Source organism: Rosa chinensis, chromosome 6 (genome assembly GCF_002994745.2).
Source record: "Rosa chinensis cultivar Old Blush chromosome 6, RchiOBHm-V2, whole genome shotgun sequence".
NCBI classification, from domain to species: domain Eukaryota; kingdom Viridiplantae; phylum Streptophyta; class Magnoliopsida; order Rosales; family Rosaceae; genus Rosa; species Rosa chinensis.
In genome coordinates this window covers 63,684,463-63,702,026 of record NC_037093.1, presented here as the reverse complement: position 1 = coordinate 63,702,026, position 17,564 = coordinate 63,684,463, and the positions used below count along the sequence as shown (strand labels likewise).

General features: G+C 41.5%; 2 protein-coding genes across 2 annotated transcripts; both read left to right on the top strand.

Moving 5' to 3' along the window:
* Positions 1-2,464: 2,464 nt before the first annotated feature.
* On the top strand, positions 2,465-5,620 carry LOC112173423 (ABC transporter G family member 14). Its single transcript, XM_024311043.2, has 4 exons — positions 2,465-2,891; positions 3,077-3,884; positions 4,185-4,382; positions 4,470-5,620. The coding sequence occupies exons 1-4, from the start codon at positions 2,754-2,756 to the stop codon at positions 5,306-5,308; spliced, it is 1,983 nt and encodes a 660-aa protein (XP_024166811.1). The 5' UTR covers positions 2,465-2,753; the 3' UTR covers positions 5,309-5,620.
* A 10,012-nt stretch (positions 5,621-15,632) lies between these two features.
* On the top strand, positions 15,633-17,206 carry LOC112170381 (small nuclear ribonucleoprotein SmD3b). The gene is made up of 5 exons (XM_024307644.2): positions 15,633-15,883; positions 16,283-16,335; positions 16,450-16,516; positions 16,598-16,654; positions 16,909-17,206. The coding sequence occupies exons 1-5, from the start codon at positions 15,725-15,727 to the stop codon at positions 16,966-16,968; spliced, it is 396 nt and encodes a 131-aa protein (XP_024163412.1). The 5' UTR covers positions 15,633-15,724; the 3' UTR covers positions 16,969-17,206.
* Positions 17,207-17,564: the final 358 nt, after the last annotated feature.

The following is a 17,564-nucleotide window of genomic DNA, read 5'->3' as shown; positions in this document are numbered from 1 at the left end:
ATCAAAATTAACTGTATTTTTAAAGGACAAAGGAATATAGGAATCAATCAGTTGGCTGCTTTAGAAAGAAAAGCACCATTAGTACCACTTTTAATTTACTCAGAAATTCTTTAGACAATTCAATTCACCATAACTGGCTAGCTTTTCCTTTTGAACTTATTCTTTTGCTGTTAAGAGAAAAAGTAAATTCTACAAAGAGAAGCGCGCACTTGAATATGCTTTATAAATAAGTTTGTGACAGCTGCATGATCACCATTCACCAAGTAACTTCCGATGGCATTTTAATTTATTGTACTTTTGAATCTAATATTTGACTAGTTACGATCATATCTACAGAAGATAATAAAAGGAAAGGAAAAGGTCTTTTGACTTAATAATGATGTTGAGTCCTGAAATTTCTTTGAAGGCATTATGTGAAAAATAAAATAAAAATTGATTTTTTTTAAAATCTTTTTTTGAAATAAAAGTTGAATTTATTAGATCAACATCAAAATGGCTGAAGTCTACCAAAACTTACATAATAAATCCAGCAAGAAAATCCGGAGTAACCTACCTAAGCTAAAACAAACCTTTAAAAATCACTGGGATGCTCACATTTAAGCGAGCCTATACAAGAATGAAAAACATCGCCTTCTACGGAAAAGAAATAATTCAACTAGCCCTCACTTGTCAATCACGCAATTGTGGTACAAGCAAGAGACTAGAAACGTCATAGAAGACTCATAGAAGTGAATCCACCCTCAAACAGGCTCATACCCTAATAAATTAGGGCCCAAATTGTCGTGATCTGAGCCCAAGCCCGGAGGTCCAAGCCCAAGTCAAACCTTTCCTAGCAAGAATAGATCCTTGCCCCATCAGCCCAAGGTTGAACCTAGGCCCAAACCCGAGCGAACAAGGGAGAGGCATCCCTGCACATTGCTCCTGCACTGTCACCGTCAGGCGGTTCTCTGGCGACGCACCATAGCTATGGCGGCCGGCTTCTCCAACCGAGCATCACCATCGCGATCAGAAACTGTCGAAGCCTCTGCCTTAGAGCCTCGACCCCTCAATGAAACACGATCAGACCTTCGCTGCCAAGCTCGACTCAAAGCCTTGCGACCTCGAGCCCATAAGCCTCCGTCAGACCCGACTCGTGCTCGCTTCTCCTCTACAATCCAGACGACAACCACGAAGACAATCTCCAGCCGCTTTCGCTGCTGTCGCCCTCGTCACTCACCGCTTGGACAGGAAGACCGCCACCACGGACTGAGAAAACCCCTCGCCGCACCCACGATCACCGCAGAGATCCCTCCCCACGTCACCGCCGTCCACGATCGTCGCAGAGATCCCTCCCCACGGCGCCGCCGTCCACGATCATCTCCTTTCTAGAAGGAAGAAGCGACGCTGCCTGTTGAAACCTAGGTTTCGAGAGCCAAGTCGCACTGAGAAGCTCGGAGACGACTTCTTGAATAATTATTATTATGTTTAGGAGTTACATGCAAAGGCTAATTTGCTTTAATGGTTATTAATATGATAGTTCTCTCTTGATTTTTTTTAATCTTTTTTTCCTAGTATCATAAGTAATGGATTAAAGGGGATTAGCACTTTGGACTTTTGGAGCTTAGGCGAGACTTAGGTGGATTCTTATGTTAATTTTATTTTATTATACAACATATAAATATGTGCAATTAAAAAAAAGTAATAATATATTGATTCAAAACATAATAAAAAAAATTAGGAAGAATTCCACAAATGGTCACTCAACTATGATTAATTCGACATTTTGGTCACTGAAGTTTCAAATATATCACTTTGGTCACTCAACTATTACACTGTCAATCATTTAAGTCACCCAAAAAGTATTTTTTCTAATTTTTTTTAATGAAAAAAATTAACAAAGTGACTTAAGTGATTGATAATGTAATAGTTGAGTGACCAAAGTGATATATTTGAAACTTCAGTGACCAAAGTGTCGAATGGGTCATAGTTGAGTGACTATTTCTGAAATTTTTTCCAAAAATTAAGCATATAATTGGTATTTACAAATAAAATGTTTAAATCCAACCCACCTAGACACTGTCCACACTAAATTTTTAGAACACTAATCATAAACCTTCAAAATTAAATGATTGTTATATCTTATCATTTCGCAATATTAATGGTAATCTAGCATTAATATTATCATCGACTTTTTGTAGAATCTGCATTTTTGTATCGATTGTAAAAAATATCTGTACCCACGACGGATGAGTACTAATCAAAAGTATACAAGACATAAAATATACTAATGAACTATAGCCAGTGACCAGCTAGCTAGCTTGGTAGACTAGCATAAAAACTAATGGTTAACAGTTAGTGCATGTTAGAATAAACTAAGATAAGAAAAAAATTAAAGGTGGGTTCCCATCCACCGTCACCATGGAGGCTTAGCTAGCTTAGGCCTACATCACTCACACTGAGACCGCACACACAAACAGAGAAACCTGATCGAGGAAGAGGACATATATCCTCCATCCATCCCTAACCTGTATATATCTCGGTATCGACCATCTATATATATATACCCACATGCCCCATCTCTCCTCTCCACTATAAGGCTATAAGCAACTCAGAAAGTAGTGTGCTTGTGCCTCTCATCTGTTACTGATAGATCAAACAAGAAAAAGAGTAATTTCTTTAGAGAAAGTATACTTAGTGGTTCCTTAATTCTTCTTCCGATCAGTCCCTGCAATCAGCATCATCGTGGAATCCAGCTAGCTAACTGTGACGTCATTATGGAAGGTCTGCCGCAGGCGGAGGTGTCTGAAATCCACAACAACAACAAGGCGGCCGTCCTTGCCTACCCCGCCGGGGCTGCACAAGTTAATGCACAGTCTTTCCTACAACTCGCCATGTACCCTATTACTCTAAAGGTCGATCTTTACTCTCTCTATCAACTACTATTAGCTAGCATCATCTTGACTTTGATTCTTTCCAGTTTCATATCATCTTTGTTAGCCCAATGAGGAAACATTTGTCTAATTTCACAAAGGCCATGGTTTTTTTATATTAGTAGAAGGATTCGCATGATCTTGATCGTTCATATACGTACTTGCAGTTTGAGGAGGTGTTTTACAAAGTGAAAATGGAGCACAACGCTGGATTAGTACCGTGGCCGAGTAGTAGTAACAGGTCATCGTCTGAGAAAAGCATACTGAACGGAATATCAGGTGTGGTTTGCCCCGGAGAGATACTAGCCATGCTAGGTCCCTCCGGTAGTGGCAAAACAACTCTTCTCACAGCTCTCGGCGGCCGCCTCCACGGCAAGCTCTCCGGCAAAATCACCTACAACTCCCAACCATTCTGCGGCGCCATCAAACGGAGAACCGGATTCGTCGCACAGGAGGACGTACTGTACCCTCACCTCACCGTAACCGAGACTCTCGTCTTCACAGCCCTGCTGCGGCTGCCCAACACCCTGACACGAGACGAGAAAGTGCAGCACGTAGAGCAAGTGATCAGCGAGCTCGGGCTGACCCGGTGCCGGAGCAGCATGATCGGGGGCCCCCTGTTTAGGGGAATATCTGGTGGAGAGAAGAAGAGGGTTAGTATTGGACAAGAGATGCTGATTAATCCAAGCTTGCTTTTGCTGGACGAGCCCACCTCGGGTTTGGACTCCACTACGGCTCAAAGAATTCTGACCACGGTGAAGAGGCTTGCAGGTGGGGGTCGGACCGTCGTCACCACAATCCATCAGCCCTCGAGCCGCCTCTACCACATGTTTGATAAACTGGTCTTGCTTTCCGAGGGCTACCCCATTTACTATGGCCCTGCTTCTGCTGCCCTCGAGTATTTTTCCTCTATTGGTTTCTCCACGTCCTTGCCTTATGTCAATCCAGCTGATCTCTTGCTCGATCTTGCTAACGGTACGTACCTAATTAAGAAAGTTTATTAATTTCACGAAAGAATCTAGGTTGCGTAATTTAAGGTTTGGTTCTTGACTTTTGTGATTAAAATTTAAATGAAAAATGATGAGATAAAATTAAGAAATTAAAATAAATCACTAAGCACGTGCGTGTTACACACGACTTCACTAAATACATTATTAGCCATGATTATGTTATATATTCTAGCTCAATAATTCGTCGATAATTATTAGGCTTATACCTGATTAATTAGAGCATTGAACTATTTGATTATCTAAGATTATGTACGTACGTATAAAGGAATCGCCCCTGATTCGAAACCTGCCTCCGATCATCAACAACGTGAGAACATGGAACAGGATCAAAAGATGGTGAGAAAAGATCTCGTTTCTGCCTACGACAAAAACATTTACACAAGATTGAAAGCTGAGCTCTGTGGTGGTGGTTTGGAGGTCAACAATGTCTTCAATAATTACATCAAAGAAGCTGCTTCTTCAAGTAAATTAATATTTAAGCACATCCTCTCAACAATGCATCAATTTGTTCTAATTTTCGCTAAGTAGTTAGCTTGACAATCATGTGCAGGACACGATAAACATCATGAACATTTTTGGTGTACAAGCTGGTGGCACCAGTTCAAGGTACTACTCCAGAGGGGACTAAGGGAACGAAGGTACGAAGCATTCAACAGGCTAAGAATTTTCCAAGTCCTAAGCGTCGCCACGCTCGGTGGACTCCTCTGGTGGCACACCCCTTCTTCCCATATCGAAGATCGAATTGCCTTGCTCTTCTTCTTCTCCGTCTTCTGGGGATTCTACCCCCTCTACAATGCAGTCTTTACATTCCCCCAAGAAAGAAGAATGCTAATAAAAGAAAGATCTTCCGGAATGTACCGCCTTTCGTCATATTTTCTGGCCAGAACAGTGGGTGATCTACCACTCGAGCTTGCACTCCCCACCGCATTTGTGCTGATAATCTACTGGATGGGTGGACTCAAACCCGACCCGTTCACCTTCATCCTTTCTCTTCTCGTTGTTCTCTACAACGTCCTCGTCTCCCAGAGCCTCGGGTTGGCTATCGGCGCCATTCTCATGGACATAAAGCAAGCCACCACTTTGGCTTCGGTTACGACACTTGTTTTCCTCATCGCCGGAGGCTACTACATTCAACAGATTCCTCCGTTCATAGTGTGGCTAAAGTACTTGAGCTATAGCTTCTACTGCTACAAGCTTCTTCTCGGGGTTCAATACCGGGAAGACGATTACTACGAGTGCTCGAAAGGTGTCTTGTGCCGAGTTGGAGACTTGCCTGCCGTCAAGTCAATGGGAGATCTTAACAACTTGTGGATAGAGGTCTCCATTCTCGCCCTGATGTTACTAGGTTACCGACTTATTGCTTATCTCGCTTTGCATCGAGTTCGCTAGCTAACTAGTTAAAGTTTTTGCACTTCAAATCATCTCTGGAGATCGCGACAGTCTGAAGAGTTTTATCCTACCTTCTTTAACTGATCATCGTCTCTACATTGGCGGCTCAACGACTAATAATTCATTAATAAGATCTAGTTGATTAATTAGCTAGTTAGCAGAAAATAATGTACGTGGTATAATGGTAATCAAATTTTTGAGCCATATATATATCCTTGTGACCTATTATCAGAGCTGGCTATATGATTGTGGCTTTATATAGATTAGGTACTACTGAATTGAAGGTTCCAATCTTAAACCTATTTACTATAAGAGGAAAGAACATATGCTCTTCTTAATATCTGCATCATATATGAAGAAGAAAAAATATTGATGACCGCACCCTTTTGTTCTTTGGCGATGAACAATGACCGCAAGTTTTTCTTTGAATTAATGCTGAAAAGATTTATGAAACAAAGAGGGAAAAAGGAGGGTTGGTAAGATTGACAAGGCCAAGTTCAAGTCCAATAATCTTAAAAGTTCTAATTGGTAAGTAATCAGGTTAACTCTTGTGCGGCCACCATCAAGGAACACGGTAGGGCTCATGGGTCCATCAGTACGCTGACGAGTAAAAGGGAGCAATAGAACCATCGGTGGATGCCTGTGGGTTCTTCAAGGTGGACAACCTTGGGACTAACGAAGTCTGTCCACTCTCATTAATCTTGATGCGGGAAGTGTGAACACGATAGCAAGAGGTTTTGTCAAGCGTCGAAAACCATATGAGATGAACTAGAATCCAATAGTAATTACGGGCACATCCGTAAGAAACATAGAGAAACTTCTCTAATATTTGGGTTTTTTTTTATATTTATTTTTATTGATAATTTCCATGAAAATTACAATCTAAGAGGTGCCTTATATAGGACACATAACATAAACCTAATACAACTAGAAACCAGAAAGAACAATTTATTATAGACTAAAACTAGGAAACCTAATTAAATCTCATTAAAGAAAAATCAGAAATAAAATCCTAGATACTAAAGAATATTACGCAAATATGTATTAATTTGGAATCCCAACCAAGATTTTGCTCAAGAATCCCGATATATCTAAAAGAGTAATTTATGATTAATTCCATCATTAAGAAGCTATTTGAATACTAATTTCCAACATTCAAATCATTTTTCTTAATGTAAAGATGTTTCTTTCTTTTCGAGATTCTTTGTTGAAATTGGCTAATATCTCGTCCTATGTCAATCTCCTCCACTTGAAAAGAACTCGACCTCAAGTTCCTCTTGAATAAAGCTCGATCATTAGTAGGAATAAAACATGATAAGCCATCAACTTCAATATTCTCGAATTTAAAGGTATCACCATGAATCCAATACCATAGACAAGTTTAGAATAAGCATCTTGAAACTTGAATTCCTCCACTTGAAAAGGAATGGGCATTGACTTCTCCTTGGGTTGAACTTGAACACAATTAGGCATGCATGACATGGATATCGATGTGATGAATGAATCAGCTTCCTTGTCTTTGATGAGTTTCTCTTCAATCTTCAAAGTATCTTCTTCATGTTTCTTTTCATATACCTCAGGATGGTCATATATTCTTGATGTTCTTCCTTCCAGGCTTGATTTTAATTTTGTGCGACTCTCACATAAATAAGTATGTGTTGTCTTTGCAATAACCACCATTGACGCTTTTATGCCATGGTCTTCCAAAAAGCACATAAGTGTCGTCCATGTCAATCACATGACAGAAGCCTTTATAAGATTTTCCCGTAGAGATAGGAACTTTACAAACCTTTGTTACTTGTGCATATTCATCCTTCCCAAGTGAAATCCAGTATGGATCACTCGGCTTCACTGTTGGTAATTGAAAATAATCCATAACTTTGTTTGCTACAAAGTTCTCTCGTAGACTACTGTAAATTATTACCGAGCATACCTTGTCTTTGATGATACATGTTGTTCGGAAGTCGTTGTAATCCGGCGTTGTGAATATCCAAAGAGCTTTGATACCAAATGATGCGGGAAGTGTGAAAGTACACGATAGTAAGAGGCTTTGTCAAGCATCGAAAGGCATATGAGATGAACTAGAATCCACTAGCAATTACGGACACAACCATAAGAAACACAGAGAAACTTCTCTAATATTTGGTTTTTGTTTTAGAGAAACTGAATTTGGGAGGAATTTGCTGTGTATTCTCATTGATAATAGGGGCCTCTTTATATAGAGGATTACAATGCATAGAATCTCAATCATACAAGGAAAGTAATTCTACATTGATTAGGATTCTAGATTCTTCTAATTAAATCCTATTACCACTAGGTCAAGTAACCTAGAGTTTGGGCTAAACACAAATTAGGTTTTCCTTCAACACTCCCCCTTGTGTTGCCCAAACGCGGTGCTTCTCTCGTTGCCTAGTTAAAAACCTTGCCGAGTAACAAAAACCCAGTGGGACAAAAATAACCTCGGTCGAAGGGGAAAAAGAGCACAACACACCCTTCACGTTTCGAGGTGAACATGTAGACATCTCCCCCTAATGTCTGTGCCTCCCCCTGATGACTACGATCATGGGAGTTCAGATAATTTCCGCAAGTCAATTCTTGCCACATGTTTCTCGAACGTGGAATTGGGCAATGACTTAGTAAACAAGTCTGCCTCACTGTCCTCAGATCGAACCTAGTTCACTTTGATCTCGAGGAGTATCTGTTGTTGCTGATTATGCTTGGTGTTATCGCTATTGATGTAGCCTTGCCTCATTTGTTCAAAACAAGTAGCATTATCCTAAATGCTCGTAGGCTCATCTGTGGTAGACTTCAAACCACAATTGTTCGAACATGCGTAATTATGGATCCAATCCATATGCATTCACGAACCACTTCGTGAAGGGCAATGATCTCTGCATTGTTCGAAGATATAGCGACTACGGTATGTTCTGTAGACCTCCAAGATATCACGGTCTTTTTCCATGGTGAACACTTAACCAGTTTGGGAATGACCATTGTGTGGGTCAGAGAGATACCCAACATCAGCAAAACCTTCCAAAACACATGTCGTTTTGGGATGGGGATAGAGAACGCAGGCCAGCGTTGGCGGCGTTTCTGGTGTGTGATGGGTCCGAATCCATCATCTCTTTGTAGGGATAGAACAAGCCCATATCATTCATACATCTCAAGTATCGAAAGATATCTTTTACACCAATCCAATGGCATCGCGTTGGCGCAGAGCTATATCTAGCTAACAAGTTCACAACATATGAGATGTCCGGTCTTGTGCATTGAGATAAGTACAATAATGCGCCTATTGTACTAAGTAAGACACTTTTGCCTCTAGCACATCTTCGTCATCATCCTTTCGACGAAGATGATCCTTTTCAGGATCAAGACTACGGACGATCATGGGGATGCTTGAAGGCTTGACCTCGTCAAAATGCCTAAGCATCTATCGACACGATGCTCAAGTTCCAAACCGAGCCATAATCGTGTTCTCCCAAAATCCTTCATCTCAAACTCAGATTTCAAGTGTTCAGCGGTTTCCCTTAACTCTTTAAGGGCTTCTAATGAAGATCATGTCCAACATGAACCGCGATAGAATCTAAAACTTGTCATAGAAACGTATGGGCATATCCCTTCCCAATCAAGTAGTCACTTTAGTGAGCGTTTCAACCTCTTTGTAAACGCGCTCCATGGTCTAGAGCCACTTGACTTGGGTAAATGAAGTTCACCATGAACCTTCATGTATATTCAGTATCTAGATCCCTATAGAGATACGTAGTGACCACATTTGTAAGCTGCATGTTCAGTTATTCGGAAACTACCAAACTGACAAGGTAGTGGAGTGCAGTGACATCCACTACGAGAGAATATGTCTCATCGTAGTCAATTCCAGGGCGTTTTGTGAGAAGCCTTGCGCCATAAGGTGAGATTACCATCTCTTTTTCTCACTACGCTTTCTAACGAAGACCCATTAGTCAATAGGTTTTATGTTAGGAGGTGTTGGCATCTCTAGCTCGAAAACCTTCCTCTTCGTTAGAGAATCCATCTTAACCTGGATCGCATCTTTCCATTTAGGCCAAAAACTCTCTACGTTGGTATTTATTCATCAACGGAGCGTGGTTCGATATCATCTGACTCAACAAACTCATGCGCAACAAAATACGCAACTACATCACCAATTATGATGGAGTTTCTATCCCACATCTCATGTACACTAGTGTAAGTTTCATAGAGCTCTATATTCTCAGGAATAGGTTCTAACGTTGAGGCGTCCCCCAACGATAACCATAACCCGGAAGATACTCATGAGACGGATTTTGAGTCTTGATGATCAAAGGATTGGAATGTGCCAAAGTATCCTTCGAACCCACGTGCCTCCCACGCATCCTAGCTGGGGCCATGGCCTGTAACGCCAGAGTGCCACTCTCTTTGGCGTTGGCGCCTTGCCTACCTCCGTGTAGGGTGGCGCTACGTCCTCTCGTAGAGACGTCCTTCCTTGCAGGCATGTTTGCAGCATATTTGTGTGATCTTGTCACTTTAATAGGGATCAAGATGAGACATAGTGGGGACAGACTACGACAATTCCTGTCGTTCCTGTTGAACATTCGTGTTCTTATCTCCCCCTAACGACGGGAAGACTGTCTCATCAAAGTGACATCCGTAAATCTAGCGGTAAGGAGATCGCCTAGCAAGGGCATTTAAGTGGCGGACAATTGTTGGGAGTCTCAAATCCAACGTAGTTGCCCATTCGTCTGTAAAGACCCATCATAGAGCGCTGTGGCGGCGCAATTGGCACAAAAATGGCTCACTCAAATGTGCGTAAGTACAAAAGACGTGTACCCAGTCACTAGCTGTAACGCAGAGGTACATTGAGTGTCATTAGGTCGTAGACGAATTAGCATAGCAGCATGCAATATTACATCACCCCAAGCGGATGTAAGAAGATTGGTGCGCATTACCAATGTTCAGACTACCATCGTAGTCATTTCCGTGAGACCATTTGGGTGTGTTCATGGGAATGTGATGTCCAACATCAAGCCCATTGCAATATCCATCGAAAGTCTTTCGATGTAAACTCTCTAGCATAGTCAAATCCAATTGACTAAATAGGATGATTCGGGGAGTGAGCCCGTTGTTGTATGATATGTGCTAGGAGTGTAGCATAAGCAACATTACAAGTGGACAATGGCACAACACGTGACCAGTATGTTTGCGTGTCAACCAACATCATGAGATATTTAAACGTCCGCAAGTTGGTTGAATCAATCCACAAAATCCCTACGGATTCTTTGTAAGAACAGAATGAGTAATGTCATATCCTTTGCATAGGACGGTCTCAGTCCTAATTTCCCTAAGGAACAGGCTTAGTAAAAGATGTCCGTGTGAAGTCTTTTTGTAGACGGATCATCATATCATGACCAGGATGACCTATCCTGTCGTCACAAAGCCAATATGTGTCTAAGTCCAAGAGATCTTCTCTCATAACTTTATTGGATTTAATAGCTCGAATAGTGACATAAAGTCCACTAGAGCGACACATAAACTTCTCTAAGATGCGTCTTTGTTCGCAATCATTAGAGGTAATGCAAAGGAACTCATTTCCGTTCTCTACATGCATTTTCGCATGGAATTCGTTGGCTATTCATAGGGTACTATTTGCCCCAAGAGCGTAGAGAGTTTCTGTGACAACTGTAATCAAGGTGCCATTTGGCAAGTGGAACTTGGGCTATTCCATGTCCTTGAATTAATACTGATGGCCCAGCCATCGTAGTCACAAAGTCATATGCTCAGAATCAAAATTGAGTCATAATGAAAAGAACTCGAAATTTTATTCATAAGCCAACGGAATACATCATTGTTTCTATGATCAAAGAAAATCTAATCCAATAAAAAGTAATATGGCAATCGCCTACAACTCTTGGAAAATAAAAAGACTTAATCAAAATCGCCAGTTTCTGGGTCTTGATCCTTGTAGTCTTCCACCCTTAGATCTAGATCGCCATCTTGATCTTCTTGTGCCATGTAATTCGCTTCCCTTGCTTCACGATACGTCTTGTATGCGTTTGCAACATTCTGGGGTGCGGTACATGATTTGGCCCAATGTTCAGTTGATCCACATCGAAAACAAACATCATCATGGTCAGGCTCCCTTGATCGAGGCGCCATTGGGGCGCAATTTGAACGACCTATCCTCTTGGCGTTACTACCATGGTCGGAGGCTCCGCCTCTCTCTCTCTTCACACGTTGACCTCTACGGTTCCGTGCACGCCTCTCTTGGCGATTTCCTTCCTCTTTAGGGCGAATATATGGACCTGAACGTCCAGAATTGTCCCTATCCTTAGGGTTTCGCTCCTTACGTCCTCCATTAGGGGCGTGACTATAGTTAGACTCCGGAATAGGCTTAGTTCCCACGGGTCTAGCATTATAGTTCTTCACAAGGATATTGTCGTGCTTTTCAGCTACGTTCATGGCGCCAATGAGCTCATGAAACCTTGTGATACGTCCTGCATTTACATCAATCCGATAATTCTTTGAAATCATCAGTGCAGAGACGGGGAAGGTAGAGAGAGTCTTCTCGATCAACATCGTATCAGTTATGGCTTGGCCACAAAACTCCATCAGAGACTTGATACGAAGAGCTTCCGAGTTATAATCAAGCACAGACTTGAAATCACAAAAGCGGAGGCTATGCCATCGCACTTCTAAATCAGGAAGCAGGGAGTCACGAACGTTGCCAAATCGCTGCTCTAGTTCTACCCATAGCTTTCTTGGGTCTTCCTCATTGAGGTATTCATTTTGGAGCGCGTCATTCATGTGCCTTGTCATGAGAATTATGGCCTTAGCTTGTTTTGCTTCAAAAGCAGTAGCTTGCTCAATGGAGAGCACGTTCTGACCAGGCTCTTGGATGGCTCTCAGAAGTCCATCAGCCTTATGATGTTGGCGCACATCTCGGACCCACCTATGGTATCCTGCGCCAGTTGTTTCTAGTGGAACGAAGTTCAACTTGTTCAGGTTACTCATCCTGAAAAACAACACAAGATTAGGGTTAGTTTCGGAGCGAAAGGGCTACCACGAAAAACTATTAAATTTCTGAGCGTAGTCGCTTCCAAGAAATTAGAGATTTTCTGAGCGTAGTCGCTTCTAAGAAAATCCGATTCCAATAGGGGTTTTTGGATTAGATCGAAACAATGATGTATGTGGTCGATCGTTTTCTTCTCAACAAACTCTAAGTTTGGAGGACTCTACAAGCTCCAAGCTTGGAGTGAGCACGAACCCCCACAGTTCGGCTATTGGTCTCCCCTATGAAGAAGAAAGGAGGGTAGAAGAAGGGATGTTGGAAGTCCCTGAGAAAAGAAGAAGAAATTGAAATAAAACTTCAAAAACGGGAACTTTTAGAAAAAGTACCTTAAAAAGATGGTCGGAAAAAGTCGTCGCCGGAAGTTACTGTAGCGCCGGAAGTACTGCAGCAGTGAGTTACTGTAGCTGGCAGGAAAATCGCCGGAAAAGTGGTCGGAAAGTGGCCGGAAGTTGGCCGGAAAAGTGGCCGGAAGTTGGCCGGAAAGTGTTGACCGGTCGTTGACCGGGTGCTGACGTGGCAGGTTCAGTGCTGACGTGGCAGAAGGCTTGGCGGCTGGGTGGCTTGGCGGCTTGGCTTGGCGGCTTGGCAGCTTGGGTTGGGGCCTGCTGCACGTGGGCTCAACCTGTGGGTTTGGGCCTGCAGCAGGTGGGCTGCACAGGTCCCCTTTTTTTTTTTCTTTTTTTCTTTTTCTTCTGCCGGTTCAGGTTAGGAGGATTCCGGTGGCCGGTTCGGTGGAATTTTGGCCGGTTCCGGTGATGAAATTTCCGGTTCCGGGTTTCTGGGGTGGAGACGCTGCAGGTGGTCGAGTATGGCTGCAGGAGGTGGTGAGAAAATCTTTGAACCGGGCAGGGAAACCTTTGCTTTTTCCGGTGGCCGGTTCGGTGGTTTTCCGGCCGGTTCTGGGGGTGAGGCCGCCGGTTCTGGACTCCTGGAGTTGGGATCTTCAAGATGGGCGGCGGTGGTTTCTGGGATTTGAAGGCTACGAATTTAGGATTTCAGGGTTAGGGCTTCGTGCTGATAACGTGTTTTAGAGAAACTGAATTTGGGAGGAATTTGCTGTGTATTCTCATTGATAATAGGGGCCTCTTTATATAGAGGATTACAATGCATAGAATCTCAATCATACAAGGAAAGTAATTCTACATTGATTAGGATTCTAGATCCTTCTAATTAAATCCTATTACCACTAGGTCAAGTAACCTAGAGTTTGGGCTAAACACAAATTAGGTTTTCCTTCAACAGTTTTGTTTTTTTATTGATAACTTCCATGAAAATTATAATCTAAGAGGTGCCTTTTATAGGGCACACAACAAAAACCTAATACAACTAGAAAACAAAAGGAACAATTTATTATAGACTAAAACTAGGAAACCTAATTAAACTCATTAAATAAAAATTATTACGCAAATACAACCACGATTTTGCTCGAGAATCCCGATATATCCAAAAGAGTAATTTATGATTAATTTCATCATTAAAAAGCCTATTTGAATTCCAATTTCCAATATTCAAATAATTCTTTTCAATGTGTAGACGTTTATTTCTTTTCGAGATTCTTTGTTGAAATTGGCTAATATCTCGTCCTACATCAGTCTCCTCCACTTGAAAAGGACTCACCTCGAGTTCCTCTTGAATAAAGCTCGATCATTAGTCGGAATAAAACATGATGAGTCATCAACTTCAATATTCTCGAATTTAAAAGGTATCATATATCATGAATCCAATACCGTAGACAAGTTTAGAATAAGCATCTTGAAACTTGAACTCCCCCACTTGAAAAGGAATGGGCATTGACTTCTCTTTGGGTTGATCTTGAACACAATTAGGCATGCATGACATGGATATTGATGTGATAAATGAATCAGCTTCCTTGTCTCTAATGAGTTTCTCTTCAATGTTCAAAGTGAACTCTTTCGTCCGACCACTTCTTGGCGGCGCACCATTCACGTTCGACTCCTCTTCTCATCACGGACCTTTCCTTGGGGTCAATTCGTCTAAAATCCAAACAAGGAATGAGAATCGAAGCCAAGAGACTCTCGATACTTCCGTCAGTGTTTCTGTATTTTCTAGCGACTCCGATCACCATCGGAGATGCGTGAGGTATGGAAAATGATCGTCTCGTCGAGCTCTAAATCTAGATGTAATTAGTTTTTTTTATTTTGATTGAGTTTTGATCAATTGGTGTTTTGGGGTGTTGGTGGATTTTGTCTAAGTCACTATTCATCGCACACTGCTCTTCTCCGTACTAAACAACAAGCAAAGCACCAACACGCACTACCTCCTCCACGCTGGAGACTGGTTGCTTTGGGTCACGGAGACGCTGATCTCATTTTTGCCTGTAGAAGCAAGATTTTGCAGAATTAGGCTGAAGTGGTGACCTAGCCTAGATGGAGATTGGACTCTTCTTCACTGCTAAACTTGCTCTTACATCCGGACGTTTAGTTAAAAAAAACAAATAGGGAAAGCAAAAAAAAAATATAGAAAAAAACTTGGGCATGGCAACAAAAAGATTCGTCATTAAGGTGGTTCAAACTTAAAGTAGGGCTTGAAAACAACACATGGGAGAAGGAGGAGGAGGAGGGCCACATGGTGTGTGGATCCACAGAAGTTTGTTGAGGTTGGGTGGAGGCCCATGCAAAAGAGAAAGGACATGTCACTTCCAACTTTTGCATAGTGGAAAACCCACGCCATAATATGTTATCTTAGCAAATACATTGAGAGAGAGAGAGAGAGAGACAAGAAATCTATGCTCCTCCTTGTATATTTAAAAATAACTTCGAAGGATGATGATATAAAAGGATAAGAAAACAAAGAAGAATAAGCCTACCATGATCAAGTCAAAACAACTAAAGACTAATTTAAAGAGTGAAATAATCGTGGAAGCAAAATTGATTGAGGAGTGAAATAATACATCAAACCTATCCATTCCTCTTCCTGAAAAACGAACAATTGTTGGTGCGCAATCGCATACGCATTCAACTTCTCTTAAGCAGTCTAATTCTAATGTTGTTTTATGTTATGATCACAATGCTTAAAAGAGGAACTGCCAACTAGAAAAAAAGGTTTTACCACCCCAAATGGCAGAAGTAAAAAAAAGAAAACAGCATATTAGACAAGAGAAAACAAAAGAAAAATTTGGTGACGGATAATGAAAACCCAAATTGGCAAAGTAATCCAAAGCCCAATCTCCCGAGTGAGAACGACAAGTCGTATCTGCTTGTTTCTTCCGGAATATAAATAAGAGGGAAAGGGGAAGAGCACGGTCGTTTGCGTCTTCTTTTAGGGTTTTGCAGGGCGAGAGAAAGAGCAGAGTAGAGAGAGAGAGAGAGAGAGAGAAGAGAAGTAGAGTCATGAGCAGAAGCTTGGGAATTCCGGTGAAGCTTCTTCACGAGGCGTCAGGGCACATCGTCACGGTGGAGCTCAAAAGCGGCGAGCTTTACAGAGGAAGCATGGTCGAGTGTGAGGACAACTGGAACTGTCAGCTTGAGAGCATCACCTACACCGCCAAGGTACCACCGCTTTTTTATCTTTCTTTTCTCTTTATTTCGATTCTTGTTAGGGTTAGGTTTTCTTAGAACTGCGTTCTCCGCTCTGTCTGTCTAAAACCCTAGATTTCGGCTAAACCCCCTAATCAGAATCTGATTTGAAACCCTAGAATTGTTAGAAATCAAATGTATGCTAGTACCCTTTAGTAGAAGATTTGTAATTGCCCTATTGTGAATTGAGGAAATCGAACGACTTTTAAGGTTGAAATTGGCTTAATGATGGGGTTTCGGGTCTAGTATTGTTACTTTATGGACTGCGTTTGGATTAAGTGACGAGGGGTTCTGTTTTTGAAGCTTGCGCAATGTAGTTCATTTATTTTCTTCACTTAGAGTAGTTGCTAATATAACTATGCTTGTCTGCAGGATGGGAAGGTTTCACAACTTGAGCATGTCTTCATTCGAGGGAGCAAAGTGAGGTATATACATCCTACATTTTTCTTCAACAAATCTATTTGCATTCAATATGGTTAAGTATTGTGTTGCTACTCAGAATTGACTGTTACTCTGACACTGATGTGAATTTTTGATAGGTTTATGGTCATTCCAGACATGCTGAAGAATGCTCCAATGTTTAAACGTCTAGATGCTAGAATCAAGGTGTCTTTCCATTTCGAATGATGATAGAAATCTCCTTGATATGAATGTGTTATGTCTGACATTTTGTTTTTAATCTTGAAGGGTAAGGGTGCTTCACTTGGAGTTGGCCGAGGTAGAGCTGTTGCAATGCGGGCCAAAGTAAGTGTTCTTCTCTCTACTAAATCTTTACATAGTTCCTTTTTTAAGAGGTTACATTGAAAGCATAAGGATCTTGGATCTGTCATTCTCTAGTATTGTAGTTTCAACTTTATTATTGCTGTTGCCCATGTGGACTTTTCTATGTGAAGCATGGAGACAATGATTGCATTGTTTGAAATACCAGAGTTTCATCGTTTTGTTTGCTTGACACAATAGTACGGGACTTGGCTTGACTGAAGATACTTGTTTTGCAGGCTCAAGCTGCTGGTCGTGGAACAGCTGGTAGAGGAGTTGTGCCACCGGTACGGAGGTAATCAACCCTCTGTGCAACTCCTTTGCAGAGTCACTTCAATATGCCTATAATTGGTGTAAAAGAATAGGCTTCTTTGTTTGGAGAGTGAGAAGAAATCTGAGAACAAATTGTATGGTCCACAGGCTGGTCTCTTTCTGTATGCATGTTTTGGATGCCAAATCTTCTTTTGACTCTTACTGTACTATGTAGTTTCTATTGTTAATGTTAATGTAATAGCGGAGGTTTTATTGGTGTCTATAGTTCTTGATCTTGCTTTTTATGGTTGTTTATTTTGCTGTGTCCTATACGAGCTTTCTTTTTTCATCATTATTGGGCTCCAAAGTCTTTCGGCTCTCAACCTTATATATGAAACAACTTGATCTTCAGGAGGGTGTCTAGAGATTAGCAGTAAACCATATCCATTTTCTTTCAGAAGAATTCACCCTATCGTTCATGGATATGTATCTTCTGTTACCAAAATTTCATTTTTGAATTCAAAATTGATATCAAAGGTGCATTAGCAAGTAGCAACATTTCTGTTATCAGCCTCGCAACATGTTGTTTGGTGGCCTGCTGTTGGGACACTGCAAGTTGTCAATAGTCATCAGTGTTATGATC